Raw genomic sequence first — 23,381 nt, forward strand, 5'->3', positions numbered from 1 at the left:
CATTCGAGAGGTGAAAGGGTACAGGGGCATGCTGTTCTTTGATCACTGTTAAAGCCAATTACAGGCTATTACAGCAAGCATGTGATCGAAAACTGGTCCTCCATCCTCATGATCATTAGTATGAGATCTGGAGCTGTCAGTCAGCCAGCTGGGTCTATGTGCTAGGAGCACACTCCCAGCCCAAACACGGGTATGCATGTATGTGGCCCCATGGAAGAAGACCCACTTTAGTGAGGCCACATATGTTCACATGCCCAAGTAATATCCACCATATTGTAATTTTTGTCACTTGTTTACTAACTGCATTTTAAAAACAAGCAAAATGAAGTCCATGTTGTTGTAAAGCTGATAAAAGAACACAAAAAAATTATCAGCATGTAGTTGTAATTTCTCTCCTTTTGTAGTTGCAGAGTCTGATTCCTTTTATTCAGCTACCGCTAAGTGAAAGTGTTTGTGAAGAGTATGGACTAAAACATACAGAGATACCTGATGGTTTCTACAAGTGAGTTTAGTCAAATTGGTGACCCAATTTAAAGCAGATTTATTTTCTTCCCTCACCTTTTCTCCATTTCATAGGGAGTTGGTGTCCTGTAGTTCACAGAAAATTGCGGAGGAGGCTGATAAGACTGTTTAGTAAATACAGTTCAGTGCAAGACATTTCTGGCAGGATCAACAGATGTTTTTCTTGCAGAAAATGTACTTGGCCTATTGCTGCCTCCACATCTAAGGACATGTCAGCTACAGTTTACTAAATGTTTATTCTTGGGCACATAGGTTTACTTTAATGTACATCATCCCAACCATGTTGTTAATGCAAAATTTGTTTGGTCTAAAACTACAAACAGAGTTCCCCCTTAAAAGGGTACCTATAGCATTTTAAACAGTGTGATGAGCATTTGGTTAAGGGAATTACTCCAGACTACTTTGGAAGTATGGATTGTTTATGCATGTACAATGCAAATGTGACCTACCATGTACAAGAGGTTTTTATTTTCAACTTTTAATGACCCAAAACTAGATTTTGTGAACCAAAACATAGCTAATGCAGCAACAAGTGTACAACCAACCAATAAAAAAATTTGAGTTGAGCAATTTTGGCTGTGCTGACCATTTTTGCTATTTTATGTTTTTATTGTTGTCTCTATCCTGCAAGAGAAATTCCTCTTTTCTATTGGCCCTGATGATCTTGTCACAGAGACAATATGTAATGGGAAATCCTAAATGTTGGAGTAATATCCAGAGCAAGAGATGATGGTAAATCTTCCAATGGGGACACCTGTTCCATTGACAACTACCTTAAGAGGGAAATTCCCCCTACTTTGTAGAACGTTCCTCCTGTTCCATGTTTCTGAAACAGGAAGTGAAGAGAATTTTCTAAATGGGACACCAACAGCAGAAAATAAACTAAAAAAGGAGGAAAGAAAGGGGGATTGGGAAAATTCGGCCAGCAGGGGGGTCTAAAGGGGTTACTATAAGCAACAATTAATGATCGTAAATTACCTTGATACAAAAAGTATTTATTAATAGTATCAAAAGTATGGTATAAAAAAGTACAGCAGTTGATGAACTAGGAGACTAAGGTAATCTAAAGTGAGCATATGATTACCGTATACAAAATCACAAACAGGACAAACAAAAAAGACACAGACATAAAATAGCAGCACGGTCCGGACGTGTGTGTGTTCAGCCTGTAGATATATCAGCACGAAATACAATTAGTTAATTGGTTGCAGTTATATTGGGGTAATCAAAGCATCTGGGAGAAGATTCTATCCCTGATGATCCCCTCTGCATGAAGCCAATGGGTGCTGATTATTGGACTTGCTGGACACAGTGCAAGTAGGGGGGGGGGGTAAGGAAGGAGGTGGAGCGAACTATGGTAAACTATCTGCGGGACCAGTATTTTGGGCTTGTTCAAAAAATTACGGAACAAGAGAAAAATAGGAAAAAATCATATGAGTACTCAAAAAAGTTCAAACAAAAATTGGCAATAGTCCTGGTGTGCAGATGCTTAATTGTTCAATCAGGGTGCAAGCATGCAGCAGAGCAAGTTAGTAATGTTCGTCAAGCAGAATGGAGCAAATTTCAGATGAGTCCATTAGTAGATATTAAATTCTAAGATTTGATCAGTTAGAAAATCTGTGCCCATACTTAGGCACATCAATTGGGACTTTAACCCTTCCATATGCTATAAAAAACAAACAAACATAAAAAAAACACTTTTTGCCATTCTTACACTTTTAGGATGTAGGGAAATTTCATTCAGCTGTGAGAGATTGGATTTACTATACAGTGCATTCTGAAAGCATTATTGTTGGCATTTTATTTTAGTATTACAGGATACTTATCTCATTGTGATCACGGTGTGGGAAGAAGTGCAACAGACAGACAATATTTCTTCATCAACCAGCGGCCATGTGATCCTGCTAAGGTAACCTGCTCTTGGTTGGGTTGCATCTTGCATCCCATTGTCTTTTTTCTTACATCAGCTGTATAAGGACTACTTAATTTATATATATAATGCATACATTTTAATAATAACACATTTAAAAAAAAAATCTTTCTTCTTGTGAATTCTGTTTTTTACAAGTGCAACAAAATACCTGCCAGAAATTCAGTTTGCTTTCTACTTCCTGTGTAATAAACTAAAAGCTCAAAACATTTTTACTAGCTTTTACCAGTTCTTATTTTGCAAGTACTATCACCATCACCTATGTTATGGGGAGAGAAGGTGTTTGTGGCCCAAATCAGGAGAGCTGCTTAGAATCACAATGCTGTTCTTCCATAGATGCATTGCAAGGAGGGAGCATTTGTAATCCTGACTCATTTTTTTCTTTTTGGGTGTAGATGCGTTTTAACTTCTAATTCATATCCCTTTGCTTTCTTCAGGTTTCCAAGGTAGTGAATGAGGTTTATCATATGTTCAACAGACATCAGTATCCATGTGTTGTTCTCAACATAAGCGTCAATTCCGGTGAGATGCTTTCTTGCTCTGTAGTACATCCACTTACTTTAGCAATGCAGAATCTCTTGATCATTTTGTTAAAACGTTGTCCCCACATTCCTCAGTTAGTTTTGGAAAGCTTGGTTTATTTACAAATGGGGATCTTCATCTGTATGAGAACAAAACATTTTTTAGTTAGAAATAAAATGAATCACCACTGAAGCTCAAAAACATTACTTTTCCGGGTTAAACCTGGCCAAGATGGCCCCTTGCTGCTTTGATGCAGTTGCTGCAGCCCAGTGTGTGCTTTTTTTTATTTTTTGTCTAAGTCATTTGCAGAACATTTGCTTGTCGCTTGGAATGAATGGACTTTACTAAACAAAAATCACATACAATGTTTGAAATTCTGTCTCTTGAGAAAATTTCCATCCTGCTCCTTTGAGTTTTCTCGTCAGTACAGTTGAAAATGAATGACAAGTTGACCCCCTATTGATTAGCAATTGAACAAACTTTCCTACAACTTTCTCTTCCCAAGAATTTCTGTTCAAAATGTTATCCATCTATGGCAAGGTTTACGTTGGTATGCTCTATTTAAAATGGTGAAAAAAGTTGATTTTAGATACTTTTAAATGTACTGTAAAAAATGAAACACTAAAAATACAAACTGTTCATTTAGCCCGGGTTGATAATATTGGCACCAAACCCAGCCTTCCCTCTCTTAGCCCTGGTTCACATTGGTACGACATGTCAAATTGGCAGCAATTGCCGGCAATGGCACCGTCCTAATCGGTGCGACATGCCGCTTCACCGATTTCAAAAAGTAGTTTCTGTACTACTTTTTGCGATTTTGGGCTGCGATTTACATTGACATCTGTGCGGAAACCTGCACAGATGTCTCTGAAATTGCGGCCAAAATCGGGACTGACAAGCAGGAGTGAAATTGTGCGAGTTCAGCTGAACTTGCATGGCTTCATTCCCGCAGCTCAGTGTGAACCTGGGCTAAATTCTCTCCTGAGGTTTATCTATCTCCTCCCAACTCAACATATAGTCCAAAATATCCAACCACCTCTTCCAAATATTCTCAAATTTTCCCTAGGCAGCCTCTATGTAAGAAAATATATTTTTTCTTTAATTATAATTTCCTTTATATGTGTTCTCCATTCTGCTATAGTTGATGGATACATTGACATCCACGTTTGTGCTATTAGCTTAAGAGTCTGAAATAGACTCCTTACTACTGGGATACAGGTAAGATCCGGAATCCTAGATTCCTCTATCGTATTTAGAAGGCAAATACCAGGCTCGATCGGCAACTTCGTCCCAAAAAGGTTGTTGATAATAGCGACAACCCCCTGACAATATCGGTGGCGTTTGGGGCATCACCATAACATATGTATTAAATTAGTTGGGTCCTCTTTACATCTAAGACATAGGGGAGTATCTCTACTTTGCCATTTAAATAGTCTCTCAGGTGTATGATAAGACCTATGTAAAATAAATTGGGCTAGTTTTTGCGTAGGGGATAAGGAGACCAAGGGCACTGTTGACCATGCCACTGCCCATTGGTCATCTGATATAGGCCCCACGTCTCATACCTATTGTGTCCTTACTGGAATATCCAAGAATCTTGAAACTTATTGTAAAGAACACAATATAGTCGCGATATGAGACCCTGCTTATCATTCCTTTTCACCAACATTAATATTATTGTAGATTGGCTAAGTTTTATTTCATAGTAGTGGGCCTGCGCCTGTATAGCATGCCTGAGTTGTAGGAATGGAAAAAATCTTTTACAGCTGTTAATGCAAGTCGCACTAAAATTGCACAGAAATAGTGCAGAAACCCTTTTCAAAGTCGTTGCGACTTAAGTTGCAGCAATTTTAACATTCCATTGCCACAAATAGGGTGCAACTTTGAACTGTCCAGTCGCATTGAAGCTTGTGTGTATTGTATTTTCACTTTAAAAGACTATTTTAATTATGGCTTGTCTTAATAAATTTATATTTTTGATATATTTACGGTATGTGAGTCTTTACCGTACCTTGAAAGTTGCCTCAAATTTTCTGCGTTTTCTTCTTGAATTGATAGGACGACTGTACATTACTATATCATTACTTTTGTTCAGTAGTGATAAATAATTTTACCTTTCTAACTTTGAACTTTTAAGTTAACTGATTTATGCAGACAAGTCTGTGCTGCTATTTTATGATTGGCAAAAGCAGCATTAAAAGTAGTCAATAGTTATAGATTTGCTGTGTTACATTGGATTGTGCTAGTGCTGCTTTGCTTAAAATTTTTGAAAATTGGTCTGTTTTAGATTTCACTTTTATCTTTTTTATCTACAGAATGTGTTGATATCAATGTCACTCCCGACAAAAGGCAAATTCTCCTGCAGGAAGAAAAGCTTTTACTGGCAATATTGAAGACCTCTCTTCTGGCTATGTATAGTGGCAGTGTTAATAAACTAAATTTAAATAATTCCCTGGTGGATGCCACAGGTGTGTGACTCATGTTATTTGTAGAATATAGTTTTATAAAGCCACTAAAAATAATGTATTATGTTTAAAGAGTAACTCCACTTTTGGCGAACTTAATGATTGAACTTGAATTTTTTTTTTCCCCACAAAAGTGTAATTGGCCTTTAAGGTTGGCAATGAAAATAATTTAATATACTGTGAATCCTACAATGCAAAAAATAAATACAAAATCTGCTATGCTAAAGTTTAATTAACTCAATGAAAACATTATAACCATATTGTTCCAACATATTTATCAGTGAACTTTGCAAACACTGTTTGCGGGCTTCTTCTACAGAGGTATAGGCCCTCTGCCTATCTAGTATAATGCATGCGCTTCTACTATGGGAGCTCTCAAAATTTTGAATTAGGACTGCAGATCATACCGGGGTGTCGTGAAGTGGCTCTGCAGCTTACCCATGTGTTTGCAAATGTGTGCTAAACCCTGTTTTTAACGCATGCTGTTAGACCCCTTTCACACTGAAGCATTTTTACAGCATTTTAACTTTAAAAATAGCGCTCTTAAAATGCTCATAAAACGCTCTCCATGCATCTCAATGGACCCTTTAACACTGAGTCCTGCAAGCAGCATCTTTGGAGCAGCTTTTGAGCGCTGAAAAAAACGCTCCAAAAACGCCCCTCTCCATTGAAATGAATTGAAAAGCGCTGTAAAAACGCCTTACCCTTTCACACTGAGGCGTTGAACTGGCGGGGCGTTGAGAAAAGTCCTGCAAGCAGCATCTTTGGAGCAGCTTTTGGGCGCTGAAAAAAAGGCTCCAAAAACGCCCCTCTCCATTGAAATCAATTGAAAAGCGCTGAAAAAACGCCTTACCCTTATACACTGAGGCACTGCAAAAAAAAACTAAAACGTTAGGGTGTTAGCAGTGCTTTACCAGCACATTGGGATTGCAGATGAGGCTTTGCTCGAAAAATGCTTGAATAACGCTCGAAAAACGCCCCAGTGTGAAAGGGGCCTAAGGTTAATTCATTTGGTTACAGGCTGGTCAGTAAGTTGAGCTAGGAATTTTCTTTTGTGTGTTTTTTTTTTTTACATCTTGCACCCTTCCATTTAATTCTTGGATACATTTTAAAGAGGTTCCTCAAGAAGTTAACATATACAGAGCTGATTGTATTTTTAGCTAAGAAATTGGGACTTCCTGGCCTGCATATTTACAGCTTTAAAATGCAAACTTTCAGAAGACCTGAACATAACAAAACAAAATGGAAATATAAAAAGTCTACTGTTAAAATGTCAGGTTTCTGTGATGTAAAAAAATTAGGCAAAGATAAATAATTTCAGAACTTTTTTCACCTTTAATCTGGTCTATAAACTGTACAACTCGGTTGAACACCAAACTGAAATTTTTTAGGTTGAGGGAAGTAAAAATAAAATAATATGGTTGCATAAGTGTGCACACCCCTAAACTAATATTTTGTTGAAGCACCGTTTGAATTTATTACAGCACTCGGTCTTTCTGGGTATGAGTCTATTAGCATGGCACATCTTGACTTGGCAATATATGCCCATGCTTCTGTGCAAAAACACTTAAAATCTGTCAGATTACAAGGGCATCCACTGTGCACAGCCCTCCTCAGATCACCCCACAGATTTTCAATCGGATTCAGGTCTGGGCTCTGGCTGGGCCATTCCAAAACGTTCATCTTCTTCTGGTGAAGCCATTCCTTTGTTAATTTGGATGTATGCTTTTGGTTCGTTGTCACGCAGAAAGATGAAGTTCCTCTTTCAGAAGCCTAAAGGTTTTGTGCCAATATTGACTGGTATTTGGAACTGTTTATAATTCCCTCTATCTTGACTAAGCCCCTTGTTCCAGCTAAAGAAAAACAGCCTGAAACATGATTCTGCCACCACCATGCTTCACTGTGGGTATGGTGTTCTTTTGGTGATGTGCAATTTTGTTTTTGCACCAAACATATCTTTTGAATTATGGCCAAAAAGTTCAACAGACCATAACACATTTTCCCACATGCTTTTGGGAGACTTCAGATGTGTTTTTGCAAAATGTACCAGGCTTGGATGTTTTTCTTAACAAAAGGCTTCCGTCTTGCCACTCTACCCCATAGCCCAGACATATGAAGAATACGGGAGATTGTGGTTGCATGTATCACACAGCCAGTACTTGCCAGATATTCCTTCAGCTCCTTTGATGTTGCTGTAGGCCTGTTGGCAGCCTCCCTGACCAGTTGCTTCTCATCTTTTAATCAATTTTGGAGGGATATCCAGTTCTTGCTAATGTCACTGTTGTGACATATTTTCTCCACTTGATGATAACTGTCTTCACTGTTTTCCATGGTATATATAATGCCTTGGAAATTCTTTTGTACCCTTTTCCTGACTGATACTTTTTAACAATGAGATCCTTCTGATGCTTTGGAAGCTCACTGTGGACTATGGCTTTTGCTGTGGGATGCGGCTTTTGCTGTGGGATGCGACTAAGAAAATGTGAGGAAAGACCTACTAGAACAGCTGAACTTTTTTGACGTTAATCATAGGCACTTTACATGATGGCAGGTGTGCACTGACTCTTATCTAACATGAGTTTGAATGTGATTGCTTAATTCTGAACACAGCTACATCCCCAGTTATGCAACCACATTATTTTAGTTTTTGTATTTTTACTTCCCCCTCACCCTAAAAGATTTCAGTTTGATTTTCAATTGAGTTGTACGGTTTATAGGTCACATTAAAGGTGGAAAAAGTTCTTAAATGATTTATCTTTGTCTCATTTTTTTACATCACAGAAACCTGACATTTTAAAAAGGGTGTGTAGACTTTGTATATACATTGATGTCTCCACCTGAAACCAACTTTCCTTGACATGTTTTAAAGTGGAGTTCCGGCCACAATTTCACTTTTTAAATATAAATACCCCTGTAATACACAAGCTTAATGTATTCTAGTAAAGTTAGTCTGTAAACTAAGGTCCGTTTTGTTAGGTTGTTACAGCATTTAGACACTTTATAAAATAGAAATTGACTGGGGCCATCTTAAGTGTGGGCATCATGAAGCCAGACTGTATGACTTCCTGGATTTCAGCCTTGCAAATCTCGCACATGCTCAGTGCTGCACAAGCAGTGTCAGATCAGGTTTCAGCACCTGTGCTGTCCAAGTCACATGATTCTTTGAGACTGGGAGTGCACAGACTCCTGGAAAGGTACACCCACTACATTCCCAGGAGTCTGTGCGGTGTAGGTTAGGAAGCATTAAGCACCTAGGTGCAGGAAGTGGGAAGATTAACTATTCTGCCTAGCAACAACACTTTGAAGGCATCTAAAAAAAAAAAAAAATTTGTAAAGGACTAATGACATTTTTTTAAAACTACTGATGTAATGTTATATTTATGGGTGGAACTCCACTTTAACACTGTTAGCTTGCTCACAAGGATGGGGGAACTTCCCCATCCCTGTGAGCAAGCCAGCAATGGTAAAACACATCAAGGAAGATTGGTTTTGGGTGGGAACATCAATGTATGCAGTCTTTTAGGACAATTATTAAACACAGAAAGAAAAGATTACGTTTTAAAGTACGGTTTACATTTTTTTCAGATTTTTTCATTGTTTAAGTATAGACACATGGTTTTCAGAACAGAAAAGCTTTATTGTCTTTATTTTTTTCATTGCACATTTATTGAGTTGCAAACAAGGGAGAATTAAAATAACATATGGTAAATTTAAAACATTTGACTATTTATGAAAATGCTTTATTTTGCTCCTCTCAATGTGTCCCTACTTCTTACATATTTCTGTCTGTGTTGTGTTGTTTTAGACCCTAACATTGTTTGAGGTCCAGTGTTACCATATATTGTATTATTGCAGAACAGCCATTGAGAGTTTCTAAGCAAATAAATTGATGAATGGCATACATTTCTGTATGCACTTGCTGGTGGAATGTTTAGGATATAATTGATTATAGCATCTCTTTGTTAAAATTAATAAGTAGGCTTCCACCGGAGACTTCTCTTTTTAATACTGCTAGCTGTAATTGCTGATCCAGATACTTTGTCCCAGAACAAGCATGCAGTTTAAACTTTTTCCAGACTTGCTAAAATAACTTAGAGAATCAAAGCCAGGACATTTTTAAAAGGAGCTCATCAATGATAACCAACATACCGGTAACTTTTAGATCAGCTTTCCTTTAAAATAAATTACAAAATGTTAATTACAGTAGGAGTTTGTTATAATGGGAAATCTGGAGAACATAGACATACAGTTTGTGAAGAAACATTTAAAAGGATAAGTACTTTTTAACAAAAAATAAATGCAAATTTTTTGCAGGTAAGAAAAATGTACATTTATTTTTATTTTTTTCTGGAGCTTCAAGCATTGTGCCAGTAATCAGCAGGTCTCCTGCAGACCAGTCAGTGTATCTGTGTGCCCATACATCATACGGGCAAGCAGATACAGTCTGACAGGAAGACTCTGTGAACTACCACAGCACTGTAGTAGTTCATTGAAAACTACACAAGGTATGTCGGGTAGTTTTACATTCACTGAGCACTGGTCGGGGGGATTCCTTGGTAGCTTTGAGAGCGGGGGTTTGGGGGGCAGTGGGGGCTGGTCTGTTCTATAAGATGTTACACCCTGAATATGGGTGTAACATGTTGCAGACGGTAACCTTGTCCTTTAAACATGTTATATGAATATATACTAATTTATATATTTGCTAAACTTCTTGCTTTTTCTATGTTTGTTGTAGGTAGTTTCAGAAAACTAAGTACAGAATCATCTAATGGAGGTACAAAAGAGCAACATGTATCAGACAAAGGGACACTTGCTGTTTCTAAACTTAGAGAGGCCTATTCTCTCAACCAGAAATCATTATTTGGATCACCACAAAAAAATGCAGATAAAGCCCAGAAATCTTCCCCCAGTCAGAGGACGCTCCAGTCCTTTAACTTTTCTACAACAGTGCAAATATGTGACTTTAACACATCATCACACACGTGTGATAATAAAAAAGAACCAGGAACACCAAACTCTTCTGGCGAAGTTATTGAAGTGAAAAATGACTACGACTCTGGCAAGGGAACCATTAGTAGTTCAGAAAGTGAGATAGGCCTACGTACTCCTGATTTTTCTAACCACCTAACTACTGAAAGTTCAAAGAGTTCCCCAGAAACACTAATGAAAATGGGAAAAATGGAGCGATTTGCAACTGACGATCAACACCCTAACCATGAAAGCGAGGAGATATTTATTTATCCTGTCCGAAATCAGGAAATAAACAATGATTCTTCTCCAGACTGTAAGCGTAAAAAAACTGAAGCCAGATATACTTTAAGTACTGAAACATTGCAAACTGATTCCATCGATGCTCCTGTTAATGTTATTAAGAAAATGGTGCCCTTAAATTTTTCAATGTGTCGCCTGGCCAAGAGAATGAATAAATTGAAACAACGTCAACAGAAGGAGGAGTCTGAAATGTTTCGCAGGTTCCGAGCAAAGATCAGTCCAGGGGAAAATCAGGCTGCAGAAGAAGAGCTCAGAAAAGAAATCAGGTAATTCAGTGGAAGCAGAAAAACCTCCTGCATCGGGCACCCACCTTGGCACGTAATGCAGGGTGCTATACAGGTGTAGGGGAGAAGCGATCAACACCGGTGTGACTCAGTCCCTGAAGAACCCCTCACTGAGAGGTTATGCCTTGCCGTAGAGGTTGTAGTTTTTTTTGGCATTACGCACACTGTTTCCAATTTCTAAACTGCCACTTGATCTTCTGGTCACATATTCCGTACCAGGTACTACCTGGTGGTTTTTGCAGCCTTAGCTGATGCCAGATTAAGGTTATCCAGGCAGCTTCTTGAGCTGCACACAGCCTGTTTTCTGTTTGCTTGGGCCTGTTAGCATTTGTTTGCGGTGTTGCCCACCCCTCAGAAGTGAATGATTTCCTATGTCTGTCAATGCACGATCAAGAAAATTAGATTTTGGTACTTGCTTATAAAATCCTTTTATTTGAGTCTATTGAGGGACTACTTGTTACAAAAACCTTAGGCATGTGGGTAGTAGTGAGGGTTATCCTGGGCTAGTTTTTTTTTTTTGCCAGGGTGCAATTCTCCTGTAGGTGGCAGTATGACCTGAAGGTGAATGACTTCCTGTGTGCCCCAATGGATTCCAAGAAAAGGATTTTACAGTGAACATAAAAATGCTATTTTTATTTTTTCAGCAAAGACATGTTTTCAAAGATGGAAATACTTGGCCAGTTTAATCTGGGATTCATAATAACCAAGTTGGACTCTGACCTTTTCATTATTGACCAGCATGCAACAGATGAGAAGTACAACTTTGAGATGTTACAGCAGAACACTGTGTTACAAGGGCAAAGACTTATCATGTAAGTGAATTGGTGCTTAATGCAATGTTTAATCCGTTTATGATTAACTTCAGTTGATCTGCATTGAGTCAGTGCCTCTGTGACTGAAAAGCTGTCCCAGTCGACCAGCCGGCGCTTCCGCTGACAGATCAGAGCCACACAAAGACCAGATCGGCTTTGTTCAGCTCTGTGATATAGTAATCGTAAGTGGTGACCTGACATCACTTCTGTTTTACCTAGATGTAAACGGCTCCATTTTTAATAATCAAAAGCATTCGATCACACCCATCTTGGTATGATCAAATGCTTTTAAGGGCAGGGGAGGGATATCTCAATAAAGAGTACCTGTCCCATGCCTATTGCTGTCACAAGGGATGTTTACACTTCTGATAGCAATAAAAATGATAAAAATAAATTAAATGACAGAGTAAAATGAAAATAAACTTAAAGTGCCCCGTTCCCCTGTGCTCGCGAGCAAAGGCGAACACACGTGTCAGACCTACATGCACGCTAACGGCTATCGTCCCCCACATGTGAGGTATCACTGCCAATGTTCGATCATGGGCAGTAATTCTAGCACCAGACCCCCTGTGTAAATCTAAAGTGATAACCTGTAAGGGCTTTTAAAATGTCGCCTATGGATAGTAAAATTTGTGTAGTTTGACAGCATTGCACAGGCGTGCGCATTTTTATAGCCTGACATGTTTGGTATCTATTTACTCAGCCTAACATCTTTTATATTTTAGCAACATTTTTTTTTTTTTTTGCATTAAAATTCAAAAAAGTTAATTTTTTTTCCAAAAAATTACATTTGAAAAACCACACCATAATGTGTGACAAAAAATTTGCAAAACCCACCAATTTTTTTCTCTAGGGCCTCTCATTTAAAAAAATGTATAATGCTTGGAGTTCTAAGAAATTTTCTAGCAAAAAAATACTGATTGTTACATGTATACTAAAAGTGCCAGAAAAAGCCTGGTGTTAATCCATTTATGACAAACTTTAGTTGATCTGCTTTCAGCCTCCGTGACTGAAAAGCACTGATATGTTCCTTCTGCCCATCCTGACATGTCACAGATGGTGGTCTATTATTAAGGCTTTGTTGAAGAAGCTAAAACATTATTTTATACAACTGATTTGCTTGTGCAAGCATTTGACATGACTCTCAGTGTATCATTTATACCCAATCGAAATGTTCCTTAGGCCTTCATAGATTTGGGTGGACACAAAACGGCGTGGCTGTTGAGAGCCAGGTGCTGAGGGACCGGGGTCTGTCGGATTTTGTGATCTCTACCATGCTGCGGGCGCGGAAGTCTACTTCCCGGAAGATTTACCATCGTACCTGGAAGGCTTACATCTCTGTGTGAGGAGATGAATTGGCACCCCCGGGTATACGTGATGTCCTGGATTCTGCTGTTCTTACAGCGTGAAGTGGATCAGGCTCTCGCCTTAAGTACGATTAAGAGTCAGATTTCGGCCTTGGCTGTTTTCTTTCAGCAACCCTTGGCGGCGCACACTATGGTGCGTACGTTTGTGCAGGGAGTTCGGCATGTGGCCCCTCCTGTGCGTCGTCCACTGCCTTTGTGGGACTTGAATTTAGTCCTCTCGGTGCTTCAAAAGCCTCCGTTTGAGGGCATTAGGGAGATCCCTTTATTGACTTTCCCAGAAGTTGTTTTTTCTGGTGGCGATTACATCGGTCAGACGGGTGTCTGAGTTGGCGGCCTTGTCTTGCAATGCTCCCTATTTGGTCATCCACAGGGATAAGGTGGTGCTCCGGCCGCAGCCGTTGTTTCTTCCTAAGGTTGTTTCGGCCTTTCACCTTGATGAGGACAATGTTCTTCCATCCTTGTGTCCTCGGCCGGCGAATCCAAAAGAGGCTGCGTTGCATTCTTTGGACGTGGTTCGAGCCCTACGGGTGTACCTGTCTGCTACGACTCCGTTTCGGTTTGTGTCAGTGACTGGTTCTAAGAAGGGTTTGGCAGTCTCGTCGGCCACCATTTCTAGGTGGATCCGGCAGGTCGTGCTTCAGGCCTATGCCCTAAAAGGGTGCCCCCCTTACCGGTTACGGCGCATTCGACCAGGGCAATTGTTGCCTCTTGGGCTTTCCGCCATCATGCGGAAAGTTTTACAGGTGTGTAAGGCAGCGACCTGGTCATCAGTCCACACCTTCTCAAAGTTTTACAAGGTGGATGTGAGTGCATCTTCGGATGCCTCCTTCGGCCGCAAGGTCTTGCAGGCGGCTGTTTAAGATTGAAGTTCCTCTGTTGAGCTCTGGTTTGTTTGGGGTGAAGTTGGTTTGCTGTTTTTTTCCCACCCCTCAATTTTTAAACACCACAAAGTAATTCAAGAACATTTTTGGTTGTGGAGCGTTGCATGTCTTTTCAGCGTGTGTTTTGCTGCAAATGTAGTGCATTTTGTTGTGTGACAAATGCGTGACAAAACACGCAACTGCTAACCATGTTTGGGGTGTCATTAAAGGCTGCATTCACATCTGCGCATTTCCATACATAGTGAATGGGCTACCCTATGTCCGAATATTATTCAAAAAATGTGCATAAAAAGTTGAGCGGTAACGCGCATTTCTGCTATGCTTAGTTGTGAATGGAATGTGCTTGAGAGGAGAGTTTTAGACAGCAAGGATGACTAGGTAGGAGAGGCGAGGGTTAAAAAAAAAACACTCATCCTTATAGGAAGTTGCATTACTGCTTATCTGAGCTACAGTATCTCACAAAAGTGAGTACACCCCTAACATTTTTGTAAATATTTTACAATGTAAAGTGAGTGTACAGCTTGTATAACAGTGTCAATTTGCTTTCCCCTCAAAATAGCTCAACACACAGCCATTAAAGCGGAGTTCCTCCGAAAAAATAAACTATTTAAAGTCAGCAGCTACAAATACTGCAGCTGCTGACTTTTAATATATGGACACTTTACTGTCCAGGGTGCCCGCCATGTCGGCAGCCAAAGCCAAACTGTCCAGCTCTCGGGTGCTGCTGCCGCCATCTTCGATAAGGGAATCGGTCGCACTGCGTGTTCCCACTGGTCCCTGCTGTCTTCTGGGACCTGTGTGTCTCCCAGAAGACTGCGGGGGGGGGGGACGGAGTAGGCGCCAGACGTGGCGTAGGTCACCGTATCTATACCCGGAAGTGGGAGCAAATACCTGTATTACACAGGTATCTGCTCCCTCCTCCCCCCGAAAGGTGCCAAATGTGACACCGGATGGGGGTAGGATTCCAAAAAGCGGAAGTTCTGTTTTTGGGTGGAACTCCGCTTTAATGTCTAAACTGGAGGGCCATAGTTTGAAGACCCATGGTCTAAACCGCTGGCAACAAAAGTGAGTACGCCCCTAAGTGAAAATGTCCAAATTGGGCCCAAAGTTTAAATATTTTGTATCAACAGCATTTTTTTTCAGCACTGCCTTAACCCTCTTGGGCATGGTGTTCACAAGAGCTTTACAGGTTGCCACTGGAGTCCTCTTCCACTCCTCCATGATGACATCGCAGACCTGGTGAATGTTAGAAATCTTGCGCTCCTCCACCTTCCATTTGAGGATGCCCCACAGATGCTCAATAGGGTTTAAGTCTGAAGACATGCTTGGCCAGTCCATCACCTCTTGAGAGTGTGTTTGCAGTCGTTATCTTGTTGGAATACTGCCCTGTCGCCAGTCTTCGAAGGGAGGGGATCATGCTCTGCTTCAATATGTCACAGTACATGTTGGCATTCATGGTTCCCTCCGTGAACTGTAGGTTTCCAGTGTCGGCAGCACTCATGCAGCCCCAGACCATTACACTCCCACCACCATGCTTGGCTAGTGGCAAGACACACTTGTCTTTGTACTCCTCATCTGGTTGCCGCCACACACGCTTGACACCATCTGAACCAAATAAGTTTATCTCGGTCTCCTCAGACCACAGTTATTCATGTCCCATTAGTTTGCTTGTCTTTAGCAAACTGTTTGTGGGCTTTCTTGTGCATCATCTTCTGAGCACTGACAGTCTGACCCATCCTGCAACCTCTGCAGCAATGCTGGCAGGACTCATACGTCTATTTCCCAAAGACAATCTCTGGATATGACGCTGAGCCCCTGCACTTAACTTCTTTGGTCGACCATGGTGAGGCTTATTCTGAGCGGGGCCTGTCCTGTTAAACCGCTGTATGGTCTTGGCCACCGTGCTGCAGCTCAGTTTCAGGGTCTTGGCAATCTTCTTATAGCCTGGGCCATCTTTATGTGGAACAACAATTTTTTATTTTAGATCCTCAGAGAGTTCTTTGCCATGAGGTGCCACGTTAAAATTCCAATGACCAGTATGAGAGAGTGAGGGTGATAAATTTAACACACCTGCTCCCCATTCACACCTGAGACCTTGTAACACTAAAGAGGCACATGATGGGGGCGGAGCTGGCGTGCATCATGTGAGGGTGGCAGAGACAGAGCTTTGTCCATAGATTTCTGATCCTGCATTGATCCTGGGAGCAGAGTGCCCAATTTTTGTCAGGATTGCGTGAGTATGTGTGCTGGAAGTTTGCGGGCACCCTTGAGGATGGTTAAATACGCACCACTTCCACATAAAATGCAGGGGGAATGGCTGGCAAGATTTGCCTGGGTATCACAAGATGGTGCCGGCAGATGGGTGGAAGAGGAAATGACCCCTGCTGGTGAGACGTGAGGAGACTGCCCAGCCCATGTCTCCCTGAAGTGAATTGAGGGAGTCCCAGACCCCAAAGGGCACAGTTAAAGCAGAGGAGGAGATCTTTGGACAGGCTGAATCCCTAATACAAGGAGAACAGGCTGGGACGATGAAGGGGTGGATGAGCCATCCTTTACACAGATCGTGTCAGCCATACAGGGATGTCAGAACAAACTCATAGATCACTTTGGTGAGTTTAGGCTTGAATTTTTGTTCATGAAGCATGACATGCAGAAGTTTAGGGAAAAGGCTCGGGCTACAGATCAACGTATTGCCTCTTTAGAAGATACTACATTTTTTTCTGCCAAATGAACCTTAGGAGTAACGTATTTAATATTTTAAAATATACCTGTGGGAGTGAAATCGGTAACATTTGCATCTTGTACATGATCTTGGGGAGAATTACCATTTTAAAGATGTTTATTCTACAGATCCACAATACATGTCTAGATGCCATTTTATTTAATTATGTTTTTATTTCATTTAATAGCGGAATAAAATTCTTTTGATATAAGTTCTCATTGGAAGACGTTATTTTTACTCCTAAATATTTGAACTCGGTATCCCTCCAAATAAAAATGTTTAAACGCGCCCCGTTCCACTGAGCTTGCGTGTAGAAGCGAACATATACATGAGCAGCGCACGCATATGAAATGGTTTTCAAACCACACTTTTGAGGTATCGCTGCAGTTGATAGAGTGAAAGCAATAATTGTACCCCAAGACCTCCCCTGTTACTCAAAACATGCAACCTGTAAAAAAAAATGAAACATTGCCTGTGGATATTTTTAAGGATAAAAGTTTGTCGCCATTCCACGAGCGGGTGCAATTTTGAAGCGTGACATGTTGAATATCAATTTACTTGGTGTAACATTTATCTTTCACAATATAAATAAAATGTGCTAATTTACTGTTTTATTTTTTTTATTAAAAAAAAAAAAAAAAATTCCAAAAAAAGTGCGCTTGTAAGACAGCTACACAAATACAGTGTGTCAGCCGCCATTTTATTCTCTAGGGTGTTAGAAGAAAAAAAAGGTATAATGTTGGGGGGTTTTAAGTAATTTTCTATTAAAAAATTTTTTTTTTTACTTGTATAAACATCAAATCTCAGAGGCTCATTCCTTACATGGTTAAACACTTGTGTACCAGCCTGTAATACCCCTTTTTCTACCAGGCCATTTTTCAGTTTTCTGTACATAGAGATAAAGGAGTAGATGCGCAGGATAAGGCTGGTCAAAGACGGTTCGAACATTGTGTGGGCAGGCTAAATGTACCATGTTGATTGATCGATCAAATTGGGTACAACCAGCCTGGATTCACTTGCGATTCGCTATTTTAGAACGTACACAAGTAGAAATCTTCTGCCATTTTAAGCTAATCTTATGTTTGTTGTGCTTTTACAGACCTCAGAAACTAAATTTAACTGCAGTCAATGAGTATATTCTTATGGACAATCTGGAAATATTCAAGAAAAATGGGTTTGATTTTACCTTTGATGAGGATGGTATGTGTGATGAAAATGTTGACAATATTTTGACAGTGACATTGGATTCATTCTAATGCCCTTTTGTGATATTTTCTATAGAGTATGCATAGGCAGTAGAAACTTCTTTGGGTTTTGTGCAATAAAACAGTAAACCGCATATAAAAAGGCTTCCATTTTAGGTGTAGCGGGGTAGAGTTGTTTTTTGAGCCGTTCTTCTATTTGTAGTATCAATATAGAAACGTATAAACCCGCTCTAAGAAACTTTCCATACATATACATGCATACATATATACAGTACACATTTCTAAAGCAGATGGCTAGGAAGCCATGACAGTAGGGATGCAAGAGATGCAGAAATGTTTCATTTCTCTTTCATTCAATAAAGGATACAGCTCTGCTCTGGACCATTGGCTATAGTGCCATCTGCCAAAAAGGGGTGGAAAAAACTCCCAAGGTCACGTCTTTGAACACCACGGTTGAATAACACATACGTTTATTGATAGAAAAAGCACCATATTCTATAAAACCACAGATTGCAAGTGAAAAAAATCTTCAAAACTTCATTAAAAAAATACAATGTTGTCTGAGGGAGGGTCGCAGCTGCGCATGCATCCATTCACCCAGCAGTCACACTTCAATATGATCTAAGGATTACTTATGATTAATAAATCACATTATATAATCAATGAAAGTTTACATAGGACCATATAGGTAATGTGTATCTCCACTGGCGTGGTTACAAGTACTGTAGAGCAGGTTAAATATTGAAGAGCAGCAATGAGTAAAGATAAAGTAAAAAGTTCATGCAGGTACTTCCTGCCATTCTAATGCTCAGTTCTCTGTGGCTTATGGCTGTGACTGCAGGTTATACTTGGTTAATCAAGTGGGAAATGACCTGTAGCAGTCATATTATGCTCACTCTGAAATGCAGGAATTTAAAGGAAAATTCAACGGAGGAAGCAGATCGTGGAACAATTCGCTTCATGGAGAAATTCAAGCCAGTCAGCCTAAACCATATGATAGTCAATACAGTTTGAATATCCTCTTACCACCTCCGCCGTCTCCACTAGGGGATCCACCGTTTGTTCCAGATTTTCCTCTGCTCCTAGATATCAGTATAGATGGATTGCAGTGTCTCCATATCCCACGAACGCTTCCAGGGGTCACTGTGCCACCGCCTTGTAAAGCTGCTTCTACTGCAAGCTACAGCCGTCTCTCCATCACTAAAGTCACGCTGACACTGCGTTTCGCTAGCCTATCGTTGCTAGCTTTCCCAGAGAAAGAAGGGGTCAGTAAAGTTACTATAAAGCAGACCAGATTTTCCTCTGCTCCACCAGATTGTTTGAGTTCCTAGATATCAGTATAGATGGATTGCAGTGTCTCCATATCCCACGAATGCTTCCAGGGGTCACTGTGCCTCCGCCTTGTAAAGCTGCTTCTACTGCAAGCTACAGCCGTCTCTCCATTACTAAAGTCACGCTGACACTGCGTTTCTCTAGCCTATCGTTGCTAGCTTTCCCAGAGAAAGAAGGGGTCAGTGAAGTTACCTTAAAGCAGAGTCCCACCCAAAAATGGAACTTCTGCTTTAAGTGATGGTGACCCTGGGGGGGGGGGGGGTACCCAGTTTTTACGGGCACCCAGCTCCCACTTCCTCCTCTGGCTCTGTGGCCCCTGGAAGGAAGTTCACCTCAGCGTTGGACCGCGGGACAGGTGAGTGTCTGATTATTAAAAGTCAGCAGCTACACTTTTTGTAGCTGCTGACTTTTAAATGGGTGAAACTGCTTTAAATAGCCGTAACACCATGTAATTGCTGTCAATGGTCGCTAGATGTCATCTTAACCTTACTCCTCAAACATTCATCCCATTGAAAACACATCCTATTAAGTGTATTTGGTAGCCATGAAATAATGATAAACAGAGGAAAAGGAGAAGGAATAGAGATTATCTGTTATTTCCCAGTTTATCTTGAATAGGGATTAATAGGGCCATCAGAAATAGCTACTTTATTAATTAAAATAAATCTTTTCTTTACTTTTTATAAATCAAAAAGTAATAGATTAGATAGATGAGCAAAAACAGAGGGTGAATTATTTTCTATTGAAAGCAAACAATTGGTTATGTTCATCATGCCTCCAGAAATGGCTGTAGATTACATTCATTATTAGGGCCTTTCGGAATGATGGAACCTAAATTATAATCCCAATCTTTTTGCAGTAGAATAGGATCAAAATCACCCCTTCTCATTGGTAGGTTCAGAATATAGATGCCTTTCTACCAGTTTTGGACCCAACGGGTCCTTTCCTTGCCTTAATGATCCGGAAGCAGTACCAAACTTTATCATACATAGGATTCAAGTGAATTTATTTTCACCAAAACAAACTATTGAGTCCAGAATGGCTTATATGATTGATGCCAATATTGATCTTGAGCTACAAACAGCCTTTTCTAGAAATGGTGACGTGACTAATACAGAAAGGAAACCACTTAGGCCCCTTTCACACTGAGGAGTTTTTCAGGGGGTTTACCGCCTTAAAAACTCCTGCCCAGCATTCTCAATGTGAAAGCCTGGTCACAGCTCCTGGTCCTGTCAGGGGGAGATATGCCTGATCGTCTGTTCATACAATGTATGAACAGCGATCTGTCATTTCCCCAAGTCAGTCCCACCCCCCCCCTTCAGTTAGAACACACACAGGGAACATAATTAACCCCTTCCTCGCCCCCTAGTGTTAACCCCTTCCCTGCCAGTGGCATTTTTATAGTAATCAATGCATTTTTATAGCACTGATCGCTATAAAAATGCCAATGGTCCCAACAATGTGTCCGCCATAAGGTCGCAGTACCGATAAAAAGAACCTGTCACCAAAAAAAGTTTAGTGAAGATTTTTTTAAAGTGTGAAAAATGTTATTAAAACTTATCCCCCTCACCCCCAAAATTTTGGAGCCCCCCACATCCACAAATAAAGTAAATGGCTGCCTTAGGGGTGTCTACACGCAAGAACATTGTTTGCACTACACACGTTAAGCAATTTTTTTCGCAGCAGGATACACGAGGGGAACAATAAGGGGTCGCTTTAAGGCGCCCTTTGTGAGGGACTCCCTGTTGGGCCTTGATGCGCTTTAACCTGCAGCCTTTTCTTCTTGGCCGGAATGGGTGGGCCTGTAGCTGCAGCATGTTCCTAGCATATTTTAAGTGGCTGCAAGATATTTTGAATGTTTATGCAAACTGCATGGTAAGTGCACATACAATTGAGAAATGTAACAACTGTTGATATGATTATTATTATTCTGCAATGCATATATTTTTATATTTCCCCCTCTATTAATTGTAGACTTATTCATGTCCTGTTGTAACTTCCTACCCCTGATGAAGGGAATCAATGTCGCAGACTCGAATTGCGTTGAGAATCTCTGTTGTTTACAATTTTTAACAGATTAATGGTTGTTGTCAATTGTTGTATAAGTGTGTATTCATGTATCTGCATCTGGTACATTCTATGTATTGTGGATAAAGGACAATCCACAACTCCATACATGCTCTTTAAATCTGTCCAATTTTATTATATCCCCACAAGGATAAAAATACAACAGAGGTAGACGCATTTTAGCTGCAACTGCCTTGTTCACAACCATTCAGTGTATTGTACATTGGACTACTTCTTTTTAACTTTAAACTATTAAAACTTTAAATATTTTTGTACTCCCATGTGACCTTATAGTTGCTCACTGCCCTTTCAAAGTCCCACTCAGAGGAACAAGTGTTGTTAATTATCTAATTAAGGGATGAGGGTCAGTTCTGGTTAAGCTTTGTGACAATCAGCACCATTTTAATTAATACTATGTTTTACCAACAGGGGGTGGGGATTGGGCATTCCGCCCTGGAAGCCTCCCATTGGGGGGTGTCAGGCCGGCTGCCCCGACTCTCCTGTCCCTGGGACAGCGCTTCCTGCATAAAAAAAAATCACTTGCCAGCACCTTCTCCTACACCACTCCTTAACTGTAGAGAATGCTGACAACGCTGTCCCAGGAGACTGGGGGGTCTTCTGGGAGTGCAGGGGGGAGGGGCGCTCTGCAGGGGGAAGGGGACTGTGTACTGTAAAGGGGGCTGTGAATACATTTGTTCCTTTAAACTTCCCTCTTAAAATTGGGGTTGCGTGTTTTACGCCTGTGCATGTTCTATGCCGATAAATACGGTACTTATTTTATGGAAATCTTTAGATAGAATCTGTGTTTTTTTGTTTTTTTTTGTTATAGACATGTAGTAACTTTGAACTGTATATATTCAGCAGTATGTTAAAATTGTATTGTTTTATTTTTCAGCTCCAATTATGGAAAGAGTCAAATTAGTTTCTTTGCCTACAAGTAAAAACTGGACATTTGGCCAACAGGACATAGAGGAACTTATATTTATGCTTAGTGACTCCCCAGGCGTGATGTGTAGACCCTCTCGTGTTAGGCAGATGTTTGCCTCTCGAGCATGCAGGAAGTCTGTAAGTTAAAAAAAAAAAAGTCCATTCTTCTAACATCATCATTTACAGGCTTTACGGTGCAAAAGCATTTAATACAAGGTATCTCCCTGACATTAGTAAATCTGTACAATAAAGATGATCAACTGGCTTGTGCAGTATAATGCATCATAACGTATACTGTCGATGACCCTTCTGGAAGCCTAGGTGCCAATAAATCTCAGGCTTCTGCAACTTGCCAAAAATGTTTGATAATGTGTAACTTGGTGTAAGTTGAGCTTTACAAAGAGTACACTGTGGTGTCCCATATAGGTATAGTGACATTGTGTGCTAAACCAACCTACCAGCCAGGATTCTATTTTTTATTTATGAATTCCACAGCTGCATTTTAAAGAAGCTTCATAAAATCTATTGCATTCAACAATGACTCTGTCCCAAGTTATTGTAGGGTTTGAACAGTAATTGGGACCAGTGCCATAGCACATTGGAAACCCTTTCTGTCCTTTTTGGTCACTTACTTGAACTGAGCTAATTGTAGACAACAGGAGAGAGGATTTAGAAGAACAGGATGGCAGTGGTTCCAATAGCTGCTCCATCCCTACAGTAATACAAGATACATTGTTGACTACAGACATTTATTTTAAATGAGGTTGTGAAAGTTATTGTTTAGACATAAAAGAAAGCCCTGACTGGTAGGTAAAGTGAGTACGGAAAGTATTCAGACCCCCTTACATTTTTCACTCTGTTATATTGCAGCCATTTGCTAAAATTATTTGGATGGTAAACGTTGGTGGACAGCCATTTTTAGGTCTCTCCAGAGATGCTCAATTGGGTTTAAGTCAGGGCTCTGGCTGGGCCATTCAAGCACAGTCACTGAGTTGTTGTGAAGCCACTCCTTCGTTATTTTAGCTGTGTGCTTAGGGTCATTTTCTTGTTGGAAGGTAAACCTTCGGCCCAGTC

The 23,381-nt window shown here is 40.3% G+C and overlaps 1 protein-coding gene across 1 annotated transcript in view; it reads left to right on the forward strand.

The window, feature by feature from the left end:
• Nucleotides 1–23,381, forward strand: part of PMS2 (PMS1 homolog 2, mismatch repair system component) — a 59,161-nt gene that overhangs the window by 25,212 nt on the left and 10,568 nt on the right. Inside the window, exons 7-14 of the mRNA XM_040356806.1 lie at nucleotides 405–502; nucleotides 2,332–2,431; nucleotides 2,890–2,974; nucleotides 5,290–5,442; nucleotides 10,175–10,976; nucleotides 11,639–11,806; nucleotides 17,876–17,976; nucleotides 22,276–22,445. Coding sequence (XP_040212740.1) covers nucleotides 405–502; nucleotides 2,332–2,431; nucleotides 2,890–2,974; nucleotides 5,290–5,442; nucleotides 10,175–10,976; nucleotides 11,639–11,806; nucleotides 17,876–17,976; nucleotides 22,276–22,445 — 1,677 coding nt within the window. The remainder of the gene's footprint in view (nucleotides 1–404; nucleotides 503–2,331; nucleotides 2,432–2,889; nucleotides 2,975–5,289; nucleotides 5,443–10,174; nucleotides 10,977–11,638; nucleotides 11,807–17,875; nucleotides 17,977–22,275; nucleotides 22,446–23,381) is intronic.

Source organism: Rana temporaria, chromosome 6, assembly GCF_905171775.1.
Source record: "Rana temporaria chromosome 6, aRanTem1.1, whole genome shotgun sequence".
Taxonomy (NCBI): domain Eukaryota; kingdom Metazoa; phylum Chordata; class Amphibia; order Anura; family Ranidae; genus Rana; species Rana temporaria.